Raw genomic sequence first — 23,696 nt, 5'->3', positions numbered from 1 at the left:
TTGGTAAATCAATTATATGGCTTTCAATTGTATGTTCGCCACTTTTAATTTATTTGATATATTTAATTTAACGCAGCTCGTTTTCATTAATGGTAACCACAACTTTTCCCCCAAATACTTTAAGAATGTGAATGCTGCCTTGTCTTTGTAACTTTTGCTTTTATTGCGAGCCATCATTTCGGAGCCACGGCAAATGTAATTAGCTCTAAGTGTATCGTCTGCGGCGCGGCTGTTGTTTGCCTCATTTTCGTAATTTGTTGTTAATTACTTTTTGCAGTGCGGATTTTTATTGAAAATGCCGCTGGATTGGTCATCGGGCGTAACGTATCGAATCGGTGCGGCGCCAGTTTAATTGAAATCAGCAACGATTTAATCGTAAATTGGGATTAAACTACCTGCATAACGGTTTAAAATGCGTTTAACTCATTAAGGATCCTGATTACTGTCAGTTTTGCCATTATTTGTTTGTGCAATGTACTCATAAAACCACAAAATGAATAACAATAAAGAGAAGCTATCTTTGACACACCAAAGATTAAATACCCTTCTAGGTAATTAGTATAAAAGAGGTTCCAGCAAACGTTTCGTGAGAATAGATTGAAAACTTGGACTAAGTTGCATAGAAAATACAGAGTCGGACTTACCTATATCGACGCGGCTATCTATTCGCGAGTTGAAATGTGCTTAATTTCCTATTTGTCTAAATACAGTCGAGCCTAACATCGGAGCACTATTCCTTATAGTTCCAACAACAACAAAAATTGAAGAGAAATCAAAGCTTTACATAAACATATCTACTTTGGCAGGGGTATAAAATCTTCGGCCCTTCAAAGAGGACAGTTCATTTTTGGTTTATTTTCACAATTACAATAACCTTTTATATCGATTCATGTACGAAATTAGCGCCTCGATTACAGGCCCCTATCGGAGCTGTTACGCCCGATCACAGCAGGCAACATATCAAATATATTCCTCTTTCAAATAAACAAACCACACGTAAGAAATTTCCAGTAGCAACCCATTATAAGTTGTCCTAAAAACAATCCTCTGAACAGATTGAATATGGCCAGCCCAAGTCAACCTGGTTGCTCAAAGAGGCCCTCCCCAGTTCATGTCATCGTGGAGCGAACGTGTAGGAGTATTACGCAAATAATCAACAAGTATAAACAAAAAATATATTTCGAAACGCGCCAGGAGCTAGCCAAATCAAAATGCCGAGACTGTGGCCATTTGATTGGACGCTGCAACTTTGATCTAATGAATAAGGGACGACGGTGCGTATGCGCAACAATGTAAATAATTCTATTGGACCCTAACACTGATTGCCTGCTTAGTTTTAATTTTATGAGATGCGAAGAAATAGGCGCCGGCGTTTTTATTGTTACAATGTCGATCTTGCTTGGACTGGGCCTCTTCTTCATACGACGATACAATCAGACTTTTATCTATGGATCTGGCGGCTGTAAGGCGACCATTTTTTGGACCAACAACGATTGCCAGATATTAGCTTAGGCAACGTTATTCCCGAGGTAAATCCTGTCTTATCGATCTTTAAGATTTCAGGAGCTTGCATATTTAGGTTTATGTGAAGTTAATAAATACAGAACTGAGACTAGGATAATATGTAGTTGGACATCTTGGCCACACTCTTTTTACAGGTACGGGATATCAGCTAGTCGGGCCACTTCGACTTTGAGCACCTTTTGAAGCTACTTCCGCACAGTTTGCACTCATTTTGACGACCACAGTGCACTAAACACACCTAATTAGGCCGCAGGCAATTTAGCGGCCCCTTTTTGGGCGCTGTCAATCATCAAGCCGTTTAAATAATAAATCACTTTAAAATTAGTTTGCCAAGTTGAGCAAGTTGAGCGTCGACAAATTAGTAAAAGTTAATTAAAACTATTTAAATTGCAAATTATTGTAAAGTTTTTAGCACACACACACACACTATATATACATATATATATATAAATAAATGCCAACGTGAACACGCAGACAAAAAGCAGTAGATGTAAAGCATTGGAAAATGGCGCACATATACTAAAGACCGCATCGTTGGAAAAACCTTAGGGGAGCTGCCCCTGCCCCGCCCATGCCAGCGACTTCCGCAGGTATTCGCACACACACATACATATATATACGCCCATTGCTTTTCCTTTTCACAGCATGTTTAAATGGGGGAAATTAAAAAAAAAAAAAGAGCGCGCCTCTGCTGCGAAATATGTACAAAAAATGTCAAGTTGTGTGCGCAACTTGGCTGAGCTGGCAGGCAGTCTGTTGACAGTCAGCCGCCTCTGCGAGGGCGTCGGGGCGTGGCGCGTGGCGCAACAATTTGCATATAAAAAGGGTTGTTAGACTTTAAACAGCGGCCTGTCCTATTATCTGCATTAGGGTAGATATGGCGCGCATTAAGATAAGGTACTTACAGCAACGTTTACTACGGTATTAGGATGGGTACGTCACCTACGCAAAGTTAATTTATGCGGGCGTGGCTCCGACTTATACATATGCGTATGTCTGCACACGAAGCATGTGGAAATTTTAATTAAAGCGAAATTGCCCAAGAACATTAACAAGAAGTTGAAGGAAACCAAATTTGGTACTCGTCTCGCTTGTGCTTCACCTCACAGCATGAGGCAATGACATTCGCCAAGTAGTTGACTTCTGTACTGACCAAAAACTTAGTTCGTCCAATTAAGATTCTCTGCCTAATCGAAACGGATTGTTCTATTCAGTTTGGTCCAGGCAGCTAGCTGCTACAGGTCGAATATCAAGTTCTAGTATCTATTGTTATTCAAGCTATCTCAACTAGACTACATAAAATATGACTCACAGCTGATTAATATATGGAAGGGTATTTATTCTTAGCTGTAACGAATTTTCTTTTATTTTTTGTTTAAGCTGCGATTAGGTGTTTTTCCAGTCGAAGTCTTTCGGCTAGGACTAGACCTTGGTTTTTGTGAATCCTACGCCCTTTGGTTGTGGTTTATTGTCTGTTATTGAAAAAAATATTTCCGAGCATTTAAAATAAATATGTACTTCTTCATATTGTCTTTTAACTTTATCCAGCTGGCAGAGATACATAGGTTTATTAAGTTCCTACAGGACAAGTTGGTCTCAAACTTTATCTTGTTTAAAAATAAAATATATAGATACCAGCCGGACATCTAATATGTATATGTCCTTAAGGGGTTTATTTGACATTTAAGTAGCCCCCTGTTTACTGTTGTTATATTTACCGTGTCATGTTTTAATGTAAATACCGGCAACAAGCAGCCAGCAGCAAACAGAAGTTAAGAGAGCAGTCAGACTGCAAAATCAGCTTGTGCAACCTTTAAGCGATGCTGCATTAACCAGCGAGAGATATGGGAGCTACAAAAATATTCCAATTAAAATACCTGCTCCATTTCAGTGGCTGACTGACTGACTTCTATGCAGGCAGTGCTTGGATGGAATAACGCTGAGCGCAGCTATGTGGCAGACGGATGCTGGGCTGCCTGCCTGGCCGCCTGGCTGCCTGCCAAGCTCAAAATTGAGTACCGACTCGGGCCTGCTGAATATTTACGCAGGTGCCGTGGTCCTGTTTCTGATAGTGCTGCTGCTGCTGCTGCTGTTATTAACCCCTTGCATACTGATTTCACACAGATTCGACATTAAAGCGCCAGGAACGACGACCAAGTACTTGTCATCATTTATATCTGAGTATTTGTCTTAGTTCAACATCCCATTTGCTAAAAGGATGCGTTTTTTGTGTATGTGTATCGGAATATTGTGCCTGCCATTTTCCGCACTCATACACAGCGCGATATACAAAATTAATGAGCACTTCAGCGCACCCACAGCACATTTATTTAGTGGCTCATGTGTGCTGATGACGCTTTCGGATTCCGACTAACAACCAGCTGTGATATATGTTGAGTTGTGAAATGATGACTTATAGGGGCTTAAAAAAAACATAGACAAATTCAATTCACCCTCAGGGTAATTTAAATATACCCGTGGTACCTTGACACCCATCCAACATAGCTTCCGACTTTACTTTCGTGTTGTGTACCTTAAATACTTGTCAATTCTTGTGTTATGAAGATCTTATTAAATAAGCTTGAAGCCGACAACTGAACCTTGGCACAGTCTTGATTCTTATTTTCCAGCGAGAAGTTTGAAACATCTCACAAGTAAATATTCTTAAAGGTCTATGAAAATAAGTTTGACGCTGATCAATGGTAATTGAAGGCCTTTTAAAGCTACAATTTGAAGCGATTTTGCCACCCTTGTGGGTGAAGTTTTCCTTACCATCTCAGTCAGTAACTCAGCCACATTTTTGAATATATATATATATATATATATATATATATATATATATATATATATATATATATATATATATATGCATAGAATTAAAGATAAGCGCTAACTCCGTATGGGATATTTGTAAAGAAACCTTCCAATAGTTGATATATTGTTTATAATAATATATTATAATTAAAAACGATTAGTTTCCTACTAATGCATGTAACAAGCTGAAGGATCCCATAAGGTACATATATTTTTGATCATCATCAACAGCCGAGTTGGTCTATCTGTCAATCTGACCATCTGTGCATTCATGTGATTAAATGCAATGATTTTAAAGACTTCTATCTATTAACTATTTAGATCTTCCTTTCGCAAGTGCAGCTAAAATTTGCTTTAAATATTTGCCCTGATTTGGTAAATATCCATTTACAGCTTGGGGACAGTAAATTTGCTATATAGACTTCATGGGTGATCTTTAAAGATCCTCGCTCAAATATTGAGTAACAAAAATTGACGCTATACTTAACCAACCCAGGTGTATCAGCTCGTCTGTTAGGCCTGGCTAAGAATCCATATGTGCACATAGGAATCACGAAGAATAAACAATTTTTTGTTGTTGAATGTCATGTTTTCTTCACCCTGGCGCTGTCAAATTATGTGAGTGACTTTTTGGCATTGCTGACAATTGGCTCGACAGGCGACAGGACAAAGGCCAAAGGCAACAGGCGAGCAGGAAATTATTGCGAAAGCCACCAGGAAAACACACAAAACAAACAGGCAAAAAGTTAATTGTATGAAATCAACACACTTAAAGTCAACAACACCAACAAATGCCAGTAAATCGGCTAAGCATGTTGACAACAGGCAATCCAATATTAGGGGCAGAAACAAACCAAAGCCCCAGCCACAGCCCCAGCCACAGCCCCAGCCACAGCCCTTGCTCAGCCTCAGCCTCAGTCTCAGTCCGAGTCCTAGTCACAAACCTAGTCCCGAGCCAAGGTACAACTGTTGGCAATGATACCGAACCGGGCTAAGGCAGACAGTCAAGCTGAAGTACATCCCACAGTCAGGCGTTTAACACCCAGCAAGGACAACAAAAAAGCATAGCTAACGGCAGCTTATAAGCCGCAGCATCAGTCGTGGCAACACGCTAACAAGCAGGAGATCTGCTTGGCAAAGGACTAAAAATGATGAGGCAGCTAAGGCTTCAGTGCAAGTGAAATAGATGAAAATGCTTCAGGTGCAGGTGTAGGTGCAGGTGTAGGTGAGCTAAATGCTTACAAGTGCACCAGGGGCGTGTATTCACGATTCCGCCACTTCAACTTAAGTAGTAGCAGAAGGGTGGAGGTAGTTGAGAGATATTCTCCCACAAAATAGCCAGGGGAGAGGGGCAAAGTCACAGGCATTCCTTGGCAGTGGCTTGCTTGCACTGGCAAACGAGGAAAGTCGTACGAAAATACTTGAGAAAATCGTGTTAAATCGCGCTCAAGTGTTAATGTAATAAGCACTTTTAATAAATAAAGGTGAACTTTTAAGCGAATGAAGGCTTAATACGCTGTTCACACACACAAACACACACACACACACACTCTTCGCACAACAGTTAACACACAAGATTTGTATAAAGGTATTTATAAATGTCATAAGGAATATCACGAAAATAGGTTCTGAATTGGAAGCGATGCCACGCCTTAAGGTGAAGTCGGGTAATGAACCTTGCTATCCCCATCCATTAATCCAGATTTGTTTTGAGCCTAAGCTCACCTTATTTTTCTTAAATTTAAATTATTTCAACATAAATCAGGCTCAGAGATTTGAAAATGAGTTTAAGCTAATTGGAGTAAATTGAGTAAAATTAAGTAAACACATATCTAGAATATGTGTCTACCGGAAGAACTAATTTCTGGGAAAACGGCTTTTTTATGAAATTTCTTATGTTTTAAATGTGACATCCAAATATGTGTAATATGTTAGCACAGAAAGTATAGAAGTTACGACTAACTTTTGACTGCGTGTTCAACTAAATGCCATGCTAACTTTTACTTTTTGGGTAATCCCCTTTTTTTCCCCTAAAATAGAAGTGAGAGTTGTAGCCTTGCACTGTGGTCTATGCCCACATGGGAGCCTCGTACTGGATATCATTGAGGCATACTTTACTTGTTTCTTATTAATTATTAATTTCAATAATGCACAAATTAATATACTCTTCTCCGACACAACGTCTATCCTTGCTGTTGTATTATTATGCAGCAAATATTATAATTGCCGAACATACATAATTAGTGTTAATTACAGAGTTAATGCAGTCGCTATTGTGTTCGTAATTTAATATCATTCCCTGCATCTCTCCATTATGCATCAGAACCCGAAGTTGAGTCAATTTAGCCATGTTCAGCTCTATATGAACGCGTTAATCTGGACTTAAGACCTAAAATATAGGTTCTCTTTGCTGATAACCCTGCCATTATTGTGCAGAAAAGTTTTTATAAAGCAAGAGATACCATGTTACTTGGCTGGAATCCATGGCTGGATTGACTGGATTCAGGTTCATGCTGATATATAAGTATATATATTTAGAGTATGGAATATATAGAGTATGGAATTTAATTTTAATAACTTATTTCCCCTTTCTATTTCACGTTTCTTTAAATTTATTCAATTTTCATCGAATTATTTTTATTTTATGCTTATTTTTGTTTCGATTTTCATCAATTAATATTTTCATTCGAATGTATCAGTAATTACTTGGCTGAACTCGTAGTGTCGACCATAAATAAATCAATATCCAATAATAAAAATTGAAAATATATGTATCGTATTTTTTTACTTTTAATTTTACATATTAATGTATACACACCATAAGTCAACGGTTAGCACAGAACCTTATTTCGTAAAATGAAAAATGAAACAAATATACATTTAGTTCGACCCCTCGATATGAAAAATTGTGCTGTGTAAAAAACATGATATGGACCAATATGTTGGCTTAACTTCATAATAATAAAATCATCATAAAAAATTTTAATCAAGCAGCGCCACAAAATGTATCTTCATGCCGGAAAAAAAGTTGAAGCATATATTTCATGCGCATGAACATATATACATGTGTAAAAGTACACTTACAGCATGTTTTCTCTTCTAAAAATGCTTATTTAGTCATATTTCATGACTAAATTATATATTAAAGTGTACCGACTAAAGAAAGGCATCTTCGATACGACTGAGAATATTTATAATATATATGTAAAGATGAACTGAGTCCATCTAGATTCTTCGAAAGAATTGAACCCATGTATCAAACAGGAACTAAAGGGAAAAGTTGTGTTTTTAAAATATTCACAAGCTGAAAATATGTCATATGTTTGACATATGAGATATATTTTATCTCCCAAGAAACAAAAGTACAGAAAGTAATTACAGAAATGTATCCAACATCTTGTACATATATGTCTGCCAGGATATTTAGCCTTCAACACCCATTCACACTAATCTTGAAAAAAGTTTATCTATAACTATTCAAACTAAAATTAACATAAATGGGCACACAGCACCCCCCTCCGGGGCAGTTTGTGGTACAATCTTAGAACGGAAACAAGCAAAAGTAAAGCCTGCAAGCAATATATGTTAGTTTTCGCCTTGAACATGTTCCAGTGTGTGCATGTTTATTTTAAAATAAACTTATTGTTATTACTTATATTGTAAGTCCGATAATATTCCAAAATTGTTTAACATGTGCGTCCTCTAATACACAAAACTCACGCAATCCCGCTAATCGGACTTAGACCCAGACTTTGTGCTGCCGCAGCCGCTGCTGTTCCACTTGGCTGGCGGCCAGACAGCGAGATTGTTGCCACAACTTCGCCGGACAGGGACAGGCGACAAATGGCCCGTTCCCGGGTCGAAAATTAAAATTCGTAGGCCTGTGGATTAGTATATTCAGTTTTTGGGGCCCGGAAATGGGCAACGAGCAGACATAAAAGAAACGGAAAATCGTAAAAAGATATTTGGGTTAGCGCAGATTGTGAAAAAATCATTCAAATAAAACTTTTATTAAAGCAACTGATGTTGAAATAATTATGCGAAATATAAAGAAACTGACGGCCGAAATGGGCTACAACATTCGAGATTATTTGGATATGCATAAAAAGCTAACGACCTTTACTGAAATTTATTAACAACAAATCACGAATTCGCACTCACCCATTGTACTTTGACGCGCAGCATGTCTAGTTTTTTATTTATTTGTTTACAGTTGATTTAAGTTAATTGTTAGGTCACCGGAAATGAATAAATACAACAATAAACAAATTGTTAATTTTGTTTGACACTAACATTAACATTTTTACTAACCAGAGCATACTCAGCATGACATAAGTAATATTATTTATGCGAGTTTTGAGTTTAGCAATAAATTAAAGCTAAATGAAATAATGGAAGAACTTAAAGCATATATGAGCTGGGTAATTTTTGTGTGATATTGTTTAATAAACCAACTAGTTGCTTGGGAATTTCATATGCTTTACATATAAATTAATTAATTATATTGAATAAAAGGTGGTCCAAATAATCAAATAGGAATTTGTCCATTGAAGATTTGTCAGAATGAAAATTGTGCTAAAGATTTTCATAAAATATTCTTAGCGTAAAGTTTCTTTAGCAGCTACAGCATTCTGATCCTGACTATTACTATTTTCAATTAAATTTTTATTCGTGAATAGACCAATTAGCATAGTTACAAGCAGACAGACAAATGGACAGACGAACGGATATGCCCGTTTTTGGCCCCATTTTGAATGGATGTGGTTTTTGTGCATTTGGTTAGGCCGTTAAAATGTTCACCAGACATCTATGCAAACGCATGCACCCCTGCCCGCCCACACCCTGGCGCATCTCGCTCAATTTGTATTCCCTAATCCTATTGAAAATGGGTGAAAGGGTTCAAATATTTTTGTGCAGAAGGAAATATTTGCGAACCCGTATATACGATGAAAATTCTTTCGACTAGTCAGACATTTTCTCTCAAGCAAATATAATTTTTAATTTTCCCAAAAAAGTTCACCTCTCTTGGACGGACCCACCCCCAACCGGACACAGACAACAAATTTGTATAAAATTGTGTAAATAGCCCAACGCGAAGCCCTAAGCAACAGACGTGAGACACCAATTTATGGCATGGAATGCACTTTAAACACCAAAAATAAAGTTGGGGATTGTCCAGAATATACAAAATACGCAGCTGGAGCATGCACATCCGAATATTCTTGTGATGATGATTAAAATAAATTCTTAAAGGACGATAAGGCTGCGTTTAAACATTTTAAAAATCTAGAAAGCCATATGCAAAATAAACATATGTGCGTGAAAGAAGCAAGAAGCACTTATCACAAGATATACATACATACGTAATATATACCTATATACACATCATGAAACAGTATTTTTGCTTGTTACACACATACAAAAACTAATACTAATGCGAAAAATAGCTTCGCGCTTGTGTCTAGCTCAGAGTTGATATAAAAACCTAGGCAGCATTCATAAATATGCACAAATCAACACAAAACAACATATGAAAACAAAGCAAAATAAAGTAAAAAGTTTCGAGCTTGGTGTAACTGACTTTGCAATACCCTGTTCACCATGTAATTCAAGAATAAATCAGAGCTGTTTGATAACTTTTAGACACTATTATCTTAATAATATACTAATATACCTTATATATATATTTTAAGACTAATCTCTTGTTTTGAGTACGGCAATTAAGACTTCATCTACACCGAGAGGCGGATATTTCCCTTTTGAGTTTGTGAACAGGGTACAAAAAGTGCATGCAGGAGATGTAAGAATGCATTCACTGGCACTTAAACGTGTTGCATAATTCAAGTGGCATTTATTCAGAGCCAATGCCCTGTGCAAGCATTCTAGAAACGGAAACACAAGTCCAAAAGGACACAGCCAAGCAAAAAGCAGAAAGCAGAAAGCAGCCTTTGATGAGTCCAAGAGCGAAAGCCAAAACAGCTCCATCTGCTTAGCAGCATATTGAGGCCGACCATAAAAGTATCTAGCGAGAGCATTTCAAAAGGCTATTGGATATGAATATGGATATGGCCTGTTTGCCTCGTTGCCACTTAGGATCACACAACCCACTTTGTTTATGCTCCGAATGTGTACTGTGAGGAGTTGGATAAGGCCCAAGTGTCGCCGCTTATGCATAACCCAATTATGGTAATCTTGGCAGCCCAGGCTGTGAGGCAGGATTAGATGTAAGAAGTTACTTACCCGCTGGTGTACGAGCACGTGATCCATATCAGCATAAGATCATAGCGCATTAGAGCTTATCATGTCTGCTTGCTCGAATTATTTTAATAACGCATAAGGGCTGCCGCTTCTTTTGCGCCAACCTCCCAACTACAATAAACAATATGGCCAGGGCACTGGGTTATCTTTTTACTAGTTTTTGGCTATTTGCACTGTTCGTCCATTGGTCACTAACACAAATTTGTAGATGTTTACATTTCATTTAATTTTCGCACTTATTTAGCTTTTAATAACACGTTCTTTTTTGGACATAAGCACGTTTTAATTATGTGACATCGCAATGAGCAGAACAACCCTGTTTATCGTCTATCGATAGCGAAATTCATCGTGCTTGCTTATCGTATACATTTGTAATCGATTAAATAGTGCCAAAATAATATAAGCAAAAGCTTTGGGTTTGCTCAGATGCATGATCCAGATTTTAAGAGCTGCATTTAAAAAGGCTCGTCTGAGTCCACAAACGAATTTCGCAACTACTGCGCAAAGTTGCTTGACTTAAAAGCAAACGTGCGATGCATTGCCCAACAACCCCCCCCCCCTTCCGCCTAACAACTGCTTTAAATGAAAGTGCGGAAGAGGAGGCGGAACACTTTAAATTTTGTGCCTTAACATCGCGAACCATGAACTGCCTTGATAAATTGTGCTCAGAGAGAATATACATATGTACATCTATTTTAAGCTATCAACATAGGATGGAGTTACGTTTTTAAGCGGCATTTGACAACACTTGGTACATATATGTAATACACATACATATACATATGTATGAATATGTAAATTTAGTACATACATGTTTATAGCGTAAGCATTTTACATTATCAACCAGTTCCTTTTATATTACTTTTATTAAATTGTTATATTAAACAGCGCGTTTACTTCAAATTACACTGAACAAAAGCAGTGGCAACTTTAGGTTTAAATCAATTTGTAGCTTACACGAGTAGCTTAGTACTGTTACCAATTAAATTTATTTTACACAATTTTCAATCACAGTTACATACTACAAATTTGTTACGTTACACTAACCAAATCTTAGCAATCGTTTTCTACACAATATTACCCAGGTAAATTCTCGCAATGCATTCTGTAAAGATGTCAGCGTGTGTGTGTCTGTTTATGCGTGTGTGTGTGTGTGTGTGTGTGTTCTGTGCGTCTTTGTGTGCGTGTGAGTGAGTGTGGGATTGTGGCTGCGCTTCGCGCTGTTAACACGGCCTATGTCTACATTTTGCGATTGTACATTGTCTACATTGTACGAACGAATGTAAGTATGTACAAACATATGTGCATATATGTATGTATGCGGATGTACATACAGACACATATGTAAGCTAACTAGCTAAACTTGAGATGTTTGGGGATTTCGGTTCTTGTAGGCGTTGTGCGCGCTTGTCATTTATGGCACAAGTTTCCTAAATCCAGCACCTTCTTGGCCAAGTTTGAGCTCTTCATAAATTGAGGGATTTACTTCATTGCACTGCGTGTTCGTAAGCGGGTTGTGAAAATGATGCGCCGCATCCGAGAGACCGCGACCATTTCGCTGCTGCCTGCCGCCCTTGGCTGTGGTCCCCGTATCAGGCGCCGCGCCCGTAGTCGTCGATGCGGATGTCGTCATTGTGGCTGCAAGGCCATTGTGATTGTGGCTGTTGCTGCCATTCTGTGCGCCCAGGCTGCTGCCTGTGCTGCTGCTGCCATGCGTGTGATTGTTTCCATTTTGTGTTGTGATGGCCGATGTCACAGTGGGTAACTTTAGTTAGTGTACGTATGTGTGTGTGTGTGTGTGTGTGTGTATTACAATTGAAAACAAAAAGAGGAGAAAGAGACACATTCCAGTTATAACAGACGCGTAAATAAGTACATTTTACAGTCTTTGCTGCTGGCTTATGACGGGATTGTAGCAATAGTTAATAGACAATGTACATACCTGCACCTGTTCCAGGCCACGTGTATAGGTAGGATTCTCGAAGGCCACGTTGCCATTGCCGCCCGCCTTGCCATGATGGGAGCGGTGACGACGATAGAAGACAATGGCAGCTGCCGCTAAGAGGATGGCCAAAATGCTAGCGACAATGCCGCTGATTGTGCCAACGGCGCTGGAGTAGCTGCTGGTGGCCGAGGTGACCTGCTGTTCGCCTAGGGTGAATCTAATCGGATCGGTAAGTACACTGGCACCTGTGAGAGAAGTCGCCAAATTAAGCCTAGCCTTAATACACAGCAAACAGTCGAGTTCGTTCGAAAGTTCACCCACCGTATGTATTGCCAGCCTTTACCACCAGCTCGTACAGCACGTCCTTCTTCAGGCCATTAATGCTTATTGTTGTGTCCTTTACGTCGATGCGTTGAATTTCCACAGCGCCTGCTATTCTGTTGTTGTTATTGCTGTTGCCCATACTTGTTGCATTATTCATGGAGGCTAGTGTATCCAGGCCAGGCTCCATCGAAGATTCGTTTGGCTGTGCCGCCGACAATGGCGGCAGCAAGGCGGCCTCATGGTAATATATTCTATAGCCGTCGACGGCATTTGGATTCTTTGTTGGAGCATCCCATCTGTAATGAAATAGTTTTCAGACCTTGTGCATGGCGCCATATTATGAGTGGTAATATTGTTGCAGGCGCAAAACTTGTCTGGAATTTTAATAAATTTAATGCGGACTAGCATCTCGACCAAACCCCACCTCCCAACGCCCACTATCCACCACCCACCAGCCATCGCCCACCATCTGCCATCCGCCATCCGCTGTGCACAAGTAGCGATCCGAGCTTGTGTGCGCAACCTTTGACGTTGACTAAGTGTATTAAAGTGAGATAAAAATCTCAGCTTTAATGGATTTTGCGGTCTATTAGTGCAGTCAGCAGCAGCAGCAGCAGCAGCAGCAGCTGGCACGCACGGACTGGTGGCGACTTCTGGCATACAGAATCGGAGCGTAATGAATGTATTGGCTTGTGAGGAAAATGGATGAGTTCACTTCCGGCAAAGCAATGAAAATGTGTGTGTGTTTGGGGTTCGCTGGGCCGGACATAGTTAAGAGATTAAATTTGATAGGTTCAAATGAAATGAAATGTGTTGAAGAAACTTTGTTACTTGCCGCTCTAGCTGGGCACTTACTTTATGTTCACCTCGTTGTCCGACAGCACGCTCACCACAACATTCTCTGGGGGCCCCGGCAGGCGGTCGCGGTTCTTTTCAAAGCAGCCAATGATAGTCCTGGCATACTGCAGACTACAGATTTCCTTAGAGCGCACCGAATCGCCACGGCACCAGTTCAGGCACTTGCGTGGCACCTGCTCGTCGGCGCAACAAGATCGATGGTCCGACCCATCGGCGGCGCACTTCATCAACTTGTCAAAGTCGACGATGCACTCGGGTCTGTTGGCTATTGCGTCAAAGTCCACGTAGTACGTGCAAGCATCCCGACAGGTCAGCGATACGTTTTGCTCAGCGCAGCATTGCGATACATTCCGGCTTAGATTGGGCGTATTGCGTATACGCACCGATACTGGCGTCGTGGACGAGCCAAATGGATTCTCCGCATGGCAGAAATAGTCACCCACATCGTTGGCTTGCAGCTTGCTGATGCGCAGCGACATTGCGTAAATTGTGGAAACATTCGTGACCGACACGTAGTAATTGCCGCCCTGTGGCACGGGAACGCGCCCGTCGTGATCGCGCCAAAAAATGGTCTTCGGTGCCGGTTTCGAGTCCACCATGCAACGCAGCTCTACCTCATCCCCAATGGAGGCGACAGTTATGCCAGCCGCTTGAATCTTGGGTGGATCTGTTAAAAGGGCCAGACGTATTAAGTGCTTGATTTGTTCCTGTGTTTCGCATTCGGTCACAACTTACAGCAGATATTAACGCGTCTGGTGGCTTGCATGGGTACACCATAGCCATTGTCCGCGTAGCACGAGACGTGCTCCATGTCCGCGGAAACATTGTGTATGACTGTCACCATGTGCCGGGAAGTGTCCTGCCGCACCAAGTGACCGCCCACGTACAGCGATATTGTAGGCGCCGGGTTGCCCAGAGCCAGACACAGAATGGTCATAGAGCCGCCCTCGGGTATGTTGTCAACCGGATGCACTGTTGGGGGCTGTCGAAAAGGCATTTTCAATGGCAACTCTTTTGCAGTCTAAGTAACAATTAAGCAAATTACATCCACGAAGGCGGGCAGCGCAGGATCCGTCCAGGCCACAAGCGTCTCTGAGGGCAGCGATGTCGCCCGCTCGCCAACCGCCTCCACATAGAGCACATGCTGCGAGCTGGGCTTCAGATTGGTCATGCGCAGCCAGGCCAATTTCGTCTCGATTTTGGTAAAGTCCGCTGCGTTCATCGCCTTGTGGTAGACTCTGCAATAGGCCGGCTTAGTCACATAATGCTTACACGCCCCACTTATCCCCTCACCAAGTCTCTGGCTCACCTGTAGGTAATGCGCTCGTGCGGGTGCGAGTACTCTGACGGCTGCCAGGTCAGCTGCATCCAGGTCGCGCTATGGGTAAGCACGGTCAGCGAATGAGGCGGCGATGGTGCGCCCCAGGTTCCGTTCTGATATTCAGCTGCAGAGACACAACAAGCCGGTGCAACAACAATTTAGAGGCATATGCAACATGCGTGCTGTAGCTGGTCTGACCAAAATCAAGCGAGCAAATCACGCGGCATTGACAGTCCGACTTCGAGTTGACCCCAAATGCAAAGACCTCACAGACTTACCTTTTTCGCCAGCACTTGTCGTATTTATCAGCAGCATTGATGCCGGCAGCGATGTGCCAAATTTTCCACGCGCCACAACCATAATGCGATATAAGGCATTCTCTTCCAAATTGGTCAGATCTATGCTCGTCTCGTTGGTGGTCAATTCCTAAGTGTAAAATTACGTAGATACGTAGTACAAAAGCAGATTAGCCAGTGCGAATGCTACCTCGACTGCTGGATGTCCTGTTCTTATATATTATATGGAATATAATCTTACAGTATCAGTTGTAGAAGAGGTTATCAAGGTAAAGTATTGTCCAATATAGACATATGTTGTATCATATATAGAATACGACACTCTGACTCGAGGTTGTTCGACTGGGCGATGCCCTGTAGTTATATTATATGAAATATTATTGTAAAATATCTTACAATTTCAGCTGTAGAAGAGGTTATCAAGTAAGAATATTGTCTATGGTTTAATATATATAAAATACGACACACTGAATGAACTCATAGGAACTTGCGACAATATGAGTTTGATTTTAGTTTGTGAGACAAAAAATATCAGGATCAGCTATGCTCTTCCATGACAGCCAAAATGATACTCTTTACCTTCTTTTTTTGGGTAACGAGTATTCAAAATACGCATTAGCGAGACACACATAGATTCAAACAAATTGTTCAGTGCATTCTGCGGCTGCGACTGCGGCAGCGGCTGCGGCCACGTTTTAACTTGATTTCGCTGAGAGGCATGTTGTCATGTTTAGCAGTTTTTGTAATTGCTGCAAAGTAGCGCAATTTGCGGTATTTAGCCACAAAATGACACCGCCAGCTAAAACTAACGCAGCTGCCAACGCATTGCGATGCGATGCGATGGCATTGCCAATGTCGCTCGCATCTGGCGTCAAATTGTTTCCAAACTCATCGCCAAAATTGACAGCTTCAACATACAGATGCACAAACTAAGTATGTACGACATTCGATACTCTAGCATACAGCATTCTCATTCGACCCACATTTAAAATCATTAGCTAATCATGAAACGCTTTTCGAACTCTCACCCATATGATTTTTTGCACGTCGGGCAACGGGCGGGGAATAACTGCGGCTGACTGCGAATACTCGCGTATCCATGTAAATTAAGATACACAACAACACGAAGCCGTTGCAGTTCAGCGAAATTGACTTTTTTGCACCACAACAACCATTATAGCTCGTTTTGTTTTACAATTTACCATTTTTTAAGTACTCTCATTCTCGTTTTGTATTCATTTCAGTTGTTGCAATAAAATAAATTATAGTTCCGTAATTTTGCTACAGGTAGTAAATATTTCAAACTCAGCTGGAACAAACCCTTAAAATTAAGTTGAATGAAAGCTCAATAATTCTCAAAATCAATTAAGAATATTAAAAATAATTATTTTCTAAAGCCTTTACGAACAATCGGGAGATGAAGTTGTACACATTCGTAGGCCACGTTAGCTAGAGTACTTAGTATTCGGCGTGCTTTCTGTTTAATAGTTAGGGTACATCTTCTTGACTAATCTGTGCTCACGCGTTGCTGCCACTATTTACTAGATATAAACACTCAACGCGATTTAATCTACGTCCGCTCCGCACGAGGCATTGACATTTTGGTAAGTAAGTCAATGCCAGGCCTCTGAAGAACAAACAATTAATCATATGATATCTCTAAAGTTGATGCAGCTTTATTTATTTTTTTTTTACTGCTGTTGCACCTCTTAATATGTAAGAATGCCTTATGCATGCATGAATGTCTACGGTTGCCTCCCTCATTTGGACATTTGTAACACACTAGACGGAGAACAGAGAACAGAGATATCCAAAAAGTTAATAGTATAATTAAAAGGTTTACACATTTTAGAAGTACCCCGATATGGTTTATCTAGCTGCTGTTATATTTAATCTGTGCTTTAAAAAGGCATATCTCAAAATGACCAATTTTCGATATTTTGCTTTTATAGTTTCCTAGCTTACATGTCAGACGGGCGAACAAACGGATAAGTCTATATGGACTCCACTCTGATTACGAATATATATACCTTGTCAGGTCGAAGATGCCCATTTCTGTCACAAAACTAATATGTATAACCCTGTTAACCATTTTCAATTCATTTTAATGTATTCAAGAATGTAGCTGGGATTTCGTGGGGAATGGGGAAAGGGATCAGATGTGTTATCATATGTGACAGAACAGAAGGTCAGCAAAGAAGTGATGAAGCTATTAATACAGGTCATGAGTATATATGCTTTTTAGAATGGGTTTGTTAGATTGCTTGGGACTTTATTTGTAAAATAGCTTCATATAACGAAATGAGTATTATTAGCAGGCCATTAGTATTATAGCCACCTGACAGTCTGTCTTTTTCAAGTCACTTATTGTATCTCTTTCAAGGAAAAAATACGAAAAACCACAATCGAAATGTGCCGCAAGTGGCATATTTAGATTACTCGAACGAACCAGTCTCAAATGAATAATTAATACGAGCACAAGCACGTGCGGGAAGGTGTGCCAGGAAGGTGAGGCTAGGTGAGGCGAGCTGTGGCCCTGCCAGCTGCAGAGCGAGAAGCAATTACCAAAAAGGAAAGCAAGTGCTTAAGCAAATAAATATGCAAAGAGCATAGCGCTGCGTGAAGCTGGGTCGCATCAACCGCTCAGACTAAAGTCCTTTCGGCCATACAATTACGTCCCAAGGTGCTCATTTTCCTCTTTTCCAAAGTCTTTTCCTTCTCCACAAGCCATCTCTCATCCCAGGTAGCAAGTGCATAGGAATGTGTAATATATCTAATTGGTCGTCGAACTGCAGTCTGTGCACGAATTTTATCATTTCCTTGAGAAAGCATATTAAAAAGTTTTTATGGCCATCATTTAGGTTGTATTTGATAACGAACAAAAAACTCACATGTTCTTGGCAGTAAAAATCATTGCAAAAGTTACCTATACAAAACTCAAGTTTATGGCCCCAACCAACACCAATTCCGGGGCTCATTTCGGAGGAGATAGAATTCCTTAGAGATAGAAGTAAAAAATCTGGCTTGACGACCTATTAGGCTCTTTGGGCGCTACCCAACACTGTTTGCAGAAAATCCTAGTGGATGTTATCTAATTTCATAGGTAATTGCTTAAGCCATGATTTGTTTACTCAGAAAGCGTAAAAGATTTTTAAGTTTTGATGGATCTCAAAGTATTAATGGTAATTTTTCTTTCCTCAACTAACTTTGCTTACGAAAACAAAATTAAAATTTCCAAGCAAGTGTAAAATTATGCTACAGAATTAAGCACTCTCAGCTGCATCTCTTTATACTTGTAAATTATGGTGTGCATCTTCAATACTAAAACTAAGTTAACAACATCTCTGGCTCGTTCTAAAGCAATTAAGTTTATTATGGGGTCACATGCCAAGTCCACGTGTCAATAATACTCTTGACCTCACAAACAGTTTAAGATACAACAACGTGCATAGATGAGCACATAGATATGTGCACATACATGAAAAACTGCTAAACTAGCAGCCAAAAAGTCTGAAGTCAAAGCACCGGGGCGCATTTAAACCAATTGACACCAGGCGGTCAGGGAAAAAAAATGAAATAAGCTAAGCCAACAGCTCCGCAACAGCTGCGTCCGCTCGACCAAGCCAACAAAACCAAAGTGAACAGGCGAATGAATTTTGAACTGAAGGAAAAACGTGAGATGCAGCCTTGGCCAAGGCGACGAATGAATACCCTTTTAGCACAAAACTTGATCATGTTGTTTATACATGTAGATTGCCACATGATATAGTAATCCGATTTGATATAGTTATGCAGACATGTTGAAGAATAATGAAACTCGTTATAGATGAACTTGCTCAAGACATCTTAAAAAACCGAAAAGTAGCCCACACAATATGAGATATAAAGGAAGAAAAAGTTAATAAATATGAATAAAGAAAGAAATGGATAATACTTTGGGATAATTTTAAGATATTTTAAATTATATAAAGGTAGATAGGGTAGAGACATACGTAAAGGGAAATCATTGGCACAATAGGGGCAGAATTTTCAGCCCATACGACAAGCTACGATCCGATCCGATTCGAACTATTTGGACATAAATGCTGTGTGCCAAAATATACCGGACCTATACAAAGTTCCTTGACTACAGTTTTAAAACTGAAAGATTTCTATCTCTCAGCCAGAGGATGGCTATATCGACTAGGCTGCTTGTATTGACATAGAATATATGATGGAGTTCCTCTTACCATACGTTACCAGTCTAGTGACCAACTGCAAGTACCCTCTGGAAGGGTATTAAAAAAAGCACTGGCTACATCTAATGCTGACAGCAGCCGCACGCTGTTAAGCGCTTCTCCGATATCGATTCGGTTGGTGTCTGGCGCTGCGTGCTGGATGCTGGCACCATGGGCAGGTCGCCGGCGACAGGCCGCCAGTGGGGCCTGCCCGCATTGAAAACATTTTGCGCGCATCAACAACATCAACAACAACAACAACAACAACAATAAAAACAGCAGCAGCGACACGCGACAAACATTTGGCAGTTGTTTTTGCATTTTTTAGCATTTGCTGTTTTTTTTTTTGAGGCCAATAACTCTGCTGATGGCCATGGCTGATGCTGCAGGCGCAGGTGGCGCTGCTGCCGAGCTTTGATGTGTGACAACAACAGTCAATGGCTGCAACAATGCCAATGGCAATTTATATGTATATTATGCCAACTCTGGCTCCATTGTTTGCCTGCCAGTTTTGGCTGGGAACTATTTTGACTAGTTTATGGTCACGTGCCCGAGCCAAACGACAGTTATGAGCCGCAGCCGCCCCGCTGTCTGCAGTTGAAACTTTAGCCACAAGTTCAGCTATGGCCCAGCACGTGTCGGAATCTCTGGGTGGTCGAGGATATTGTCGAATATTTGATAACTGATTTCAAAGGACTTTACTTGATATACAGCTAGATTAAAATGAGGTCAGTTAAAGGCAGTCTCTGCTTTAAATAGAGCGTTTTGTTCGTTTAAGATTGTGCTCTTGTTTTAATTTGATTTGGAATAGACGAACTACTATGTTTAGTTGTACTCACGTTTTCCAATTTGGCAATCGTCTCGTACATGGTCATGTTATTGACTCGGCCATATTGAACAACGAATTCAATATGATCATTAGCATCATTAACAGTATCAGCTGCAGTATCAGCAGAGTGCGACAAGTCGGCTGTTGTTGCAACATCACCGGCCACAACGCTGCCAGCAGCTGCCAGCTCATCGCCAGTTGTCATGTCAGCGGGCGTGGCAGATGTGGCAGGAGTGGCGTCCACATTGGGTGGAGTCCAGGCTATGCTTATGCTGTTGCCAGTCACTGAGGTTGCGTGCACATCTTCTGGTGGTCCTGGTATATTATTTGTGCCTGGAAAACAGTGAAATCGGTCAAAAGCAGATTTTGCAACGCAAATTCAATTGGCCAATATTGGTTTTGTCTGCCAATTTGTGGGTTAAGTCCAGGCATTGATCAAATACTTACACACACACACACACACACAATTGTGTGCAACAGTGCGTATGCTCAACATGCCCAGACACGCCATTTAACAAAAACACAAGACAGACACACTGACAGACACTCTGATGGTTTGAGGGGCAGCCAGTACTCACCTTCCTCGAAGCACTGCAATATGTTGCCAGCGTATGACAAACAATCGGGCATATTGCTGGCCAAAGTAGATGCAGTTGAGATGCCGCCGCTTGCTCCTGTTCCTGCTGTTGTCGATCTGGTGGTCAGCGCGAGTGGCATGACGCCGCGGCAAAGTGGCATGCATGCGTTAATAACACTGCGTCTGCTGCAGCAGGGGCTGTGGTCACGTCCGCCAGCTGCACAGCGTGCCAGTATGGCTGCAAATAATCAACAAGGGGTTTAATAAGCGGCACATATGCATGAGCTATGCGAGCAGCATGCGCATGCAACATTTGTTTTGAATGCATTATAATTACAATGCATTTACTAAATTTACTTTATTATTATATTATTATTATGTGTATTATATTAATAAACTATCAATTGTTCAGGTGTTCGGCTGATTTAGATGCCTAGCAATGCGATGATAAGCATCGATTCTTATAACTCGACAATTTTCGCATCGACTACTTAAAAGCCAATGAATCACCAAGTGACTCAGCACATTGCGCCTATTTAGCGGCATTTGCCACAGTCTTGATGTCTATTTAAAGTGATTTTCCAAATTGCAGCAAGTCATCGCATAATAGACTTTAAATCTAGGCTACACGCTCGACGAAAAAGTTCGCCTCGTAAACTCTCTTTTCCATAGAAATGGAAAATTCATAGAATGAATCCAGGTTTTGGTTCTCTTTCATTTCAGTACCTCAACCCTCGTATATTCCTTAATAACTGGCAACCTTTCAAAATCCAAATTTAAATGAGCTCATTAAATTCACAGTTATCCGAGTAGGATTACCCGATTGCGAGTTGATTAATCAGGCTCCTGAACTGACACTAATTAGTGTTTGCTAGATACGTACATATGTCTGTGTGGACGTCATTAAAAGTGGGCTTAGATGCTACTCACGCATTTGGGCACGGCATGCCGGACCGAGATTTTCAATGTCCGACAGCCGTATGTTGTATGAACAGAGAGGGGCACATTGTGGCAGCAGGCCGGAGGCCTTGCAACACGTCGTCATGTTGTATTTGGCCGCAGGCATTGCGACCAGCTCAGCGGGCAGCGTACGGGTGATAAGACGTGGAGACGGCTCGCTTTTTCCGTACGCATTAATTGATACCACATAGAACTCGTAATAGATGTCCGGCTCCAGGCCTTCCAGAATGAGTGGCGGCTGACGCTGCAAAGTTAATTAAATTAGTCGGGCAATCTGGCGAGTAGCCTGCCATTGTACATGCCTTTTCCACTGTCAGATAGTCATCGCCAACGCCAAGGCGCCGGAACTTGACGTGAAAGGTCTCCACAGTGCCGCCCAGCCGCTTGGGATTATTCCAATCCAGAATGACAAAGTTATCCGTTTTAGCAACTGTACGCAGCTTCGAGGGAGGATCGGCCAGCACACCATAGCCCTGATACAGGCAGCTGCTGTACTCGGACATGAAGCGCAGGCATCTATCGTATGAAAACATCGAAAACCAAATAAATGTTATATTATTAAGGCAAGTCTGGAGTGTCCCACCTGAACATCATAATGTATTCATCTAAATAATATTTATTTTTCCCCTCTCTTACTTGAACAAACTGAAGTCCAGCGAAGTCAGCTTCCCAGCGCAAATAGGGAAACAAGCCGAAGGTATGCCACGGGCACGACAACAGGGCGTATGATCAATGTTATTGGCCAGGCAGCTGAAGGTGATGTTCGACCAGGGCGCACATACCATAAGGTCGGGCAGCGTGGCGAGGTCAGTCTTCTGCGGATCGCACATCTTATCCATGCACAAGCGATGCGTCATGCCACTCGACTCGCAGCAGCTTCGTATGTCCGGCAACGTGGGCATCACCTGCTTGTCCGCGCTGCCCGCCTGCGACTCGGCCACCGATGCGCTAGTGTGGGTAAAGAAACGAAGCCGTTCACTGGGCAAACTGGAACCGAACTCGTTTACGGCCGTCAAGACAACAGCGTACATGGTGAGCGGGACAAGCGTGTTGAGCGAGAGGAATGTTTGATTGGCCGTAACATTGTACAACATTACTTGCTCCGGTTTCTGCTCCCTGTCGGAAGGATCTTGAGTTTGGTGCCTGACCTCACCGCTCAGCTCATCCTCGTCGAAGCTGTGCAAGATGGTGAGGTTCACAGTGTAATGGGCGACCTGGTCGGCCAGCTTTTGCGGTGGTGCCCAACTGATGTTGACGCTGGTCTCGCGCACATCTTCAATCGAAACTTGGACGGGCGTACTGGGTATCAGCTGTATACCCTTGAGGATGCACTGCAGCCCCGTTAGGGTGTGCTGCACACAGGAGACGCGCGTCTTTAGCTTGTCGGTGAAGGGTGTATATTCACCGCGGCACATGTCCTGGCACAGATCCGGTATTTGCTTTTCCACACAGCACGGCACATGATTGCGGCCGTCGGCCATGCATCTCACTATGCTCGGAAAGTCCTTTTCGCAGGCTTCGGGATCGATGCCAGTTGTGCCATCCAATATATTGTGAACATTGCAAAAGCCCATGCACTGCGAGGAAACATTCGCACGCTCACAGCACTCGGTAAAATCGTGGGTCAGCTGCGGTGGCGACTGACTCGGGCTCCAAAAGCTGCGATTGTCCTGCGCATTAAGGGGCGGCGGTAAAAGGAACACGTCACTCGATTCGGCCGTCACTGGATCCGTGCTATTTATTTGCGAACCCCGCGATAGCTCCTTAACTAAA

The 23,696-nt window shown here is 41.5% G+C and overlaps 3 protein-coding genes and 1 long non-coding RNA gene across 4 annotated transcripts in view; 2 read left to right on the top strand and 2 right to left on the bottom strand.

The window, feature by feature from the left end:
- LOC115770414 (echinoderm microtubule-associated protein-like CG42247) overlaps window positions 1-11,302 on the bottom strand; it is a 51,172-nt gene extending 39,870 nt beyond the window's left edge. Inside the window, exon 1 of the mRNA XM_030715677.1 lies at window positions 10,579-11,302. Within this exon, the coding sequence (XP_030571537.1) occupies window positions 10,579-10,605 (27 nt within the window). The 5' untranslated portion in view covers window positions 10,606-11,302. The remainder of the gene's footprint in view (window positions 1-10,578) is intronic.
- Window positions 927-1,624, top strand: LOC115770415. The gene is made up of 3 exons (XM_030715679.1): window positions 927-996; window positions 1,056-1,274; window positions 1,335-1,624. The coding sequence occupies exons 2-3, from the start codon at window positions 1,063-1,065 to the stop codon at window positions 1,510-1,512; spliced, it is 390 nt and encodes a 129-aa protein (XP_030571539.1). The 5' UTR covers window positions 927-996; window positions 1,056-1,062; the 3' UTR covers window positions 1,513-1,624.
- A 264-nt stretch (window positions 11,303-11,566) lies between the features above and the next one.
- The window catches only part of LOC115770413 (Ig-like and fibronectin type-III domain-containing protein 1), a 44,526-nt gene continuing 32,396 nt past the window's right edge, over window positions 11,567-23,696 (bottom strand). The window contains exons 5-17 of the mRNA XM_030715675.1: window positions 22,560-23,691; window positions 22,226-22,439; window positions 21,894-22,167; window positions 20,965-21,201; window positions 20,397-20,719; window positions 15,323-15,470; window positions 15,033-15,168; window positions 14,769-14,961; window positions 14,459-14,705; window positions 13,721-14,390; window positions 12,863-13,161; window positions 12,539-12,786; window positions 11,567-12,361 (exon numbers count right to left, since the gene is read on the bottom strand). Of these exons, the coding sequence (XP_030571535.1) occupies window positions 12,011-12,361; window positions 12,539-12,786; window positions 12,863-13,161; window positions 13,721-14,390; window positions 14,459-14,705; window positions 14,769-14,961; window positions 15,033-15,168; window positions 15,323-15,470; window positions 20,397-20,719; window positions 20,965-21,201; window positions 21,894-22,167; window positions 22,226-22,439; window positions 22,560-23,691 (4,472 nt within the window). The 3' untranslated portion in view covers window positions 11,567-12,010. The remainder of the gene's footprint in view (window positions 12,362-12,538; window positions 12,787-12,862; window positions 13,162-13,720; window positions 14,391-14,458; window positions 14,706-14,768; window positions 14,962-15,032; window positions 15,169-15,322; window positions 15,471-20,396; window positions 20,720-20,964; window positions 21,202-21,893; window positions 22,168-22,225; window positions 22,440-22,559; window positions 23,692-23,696) is intronic.
- On the top strand, window positions 12,688-13,712 carry LOC115770416. Its single transcript, XR_004018846.1, has 4 exons — window positions 12,688-12,770; window positions 12,830-12,863; window positions 12,968-13,106; window positions 13,183-13,712. It is a non-coding gene; the product is annotated as an uncharacterized LOC115770416 (long non-coding RNA).

The sequence above is a fragment of the Drosophila novamexicana genome, unplaced genomic scaffold, assembly GCF_003285875.2.
Source record: "Drosophila novamexicana strain 15010-1031.04,08,12 unplaced genomic scaffold, DnovRS2.1 tig00004555-arrow-pilon, whole genome shotgun sequence".
Taxonomy (NCBI): domain Eukaryota; kingdom Metazoa; phylum Arthropoda; class Insecta; order Diptera; family Drosophilidae; genus Drosophila; species Drosophila novamexicana.
Note: the sequence above shows the minus strand (reverse complement) of the source record. Positions and strands in the feature narration are given on the sequence as shown.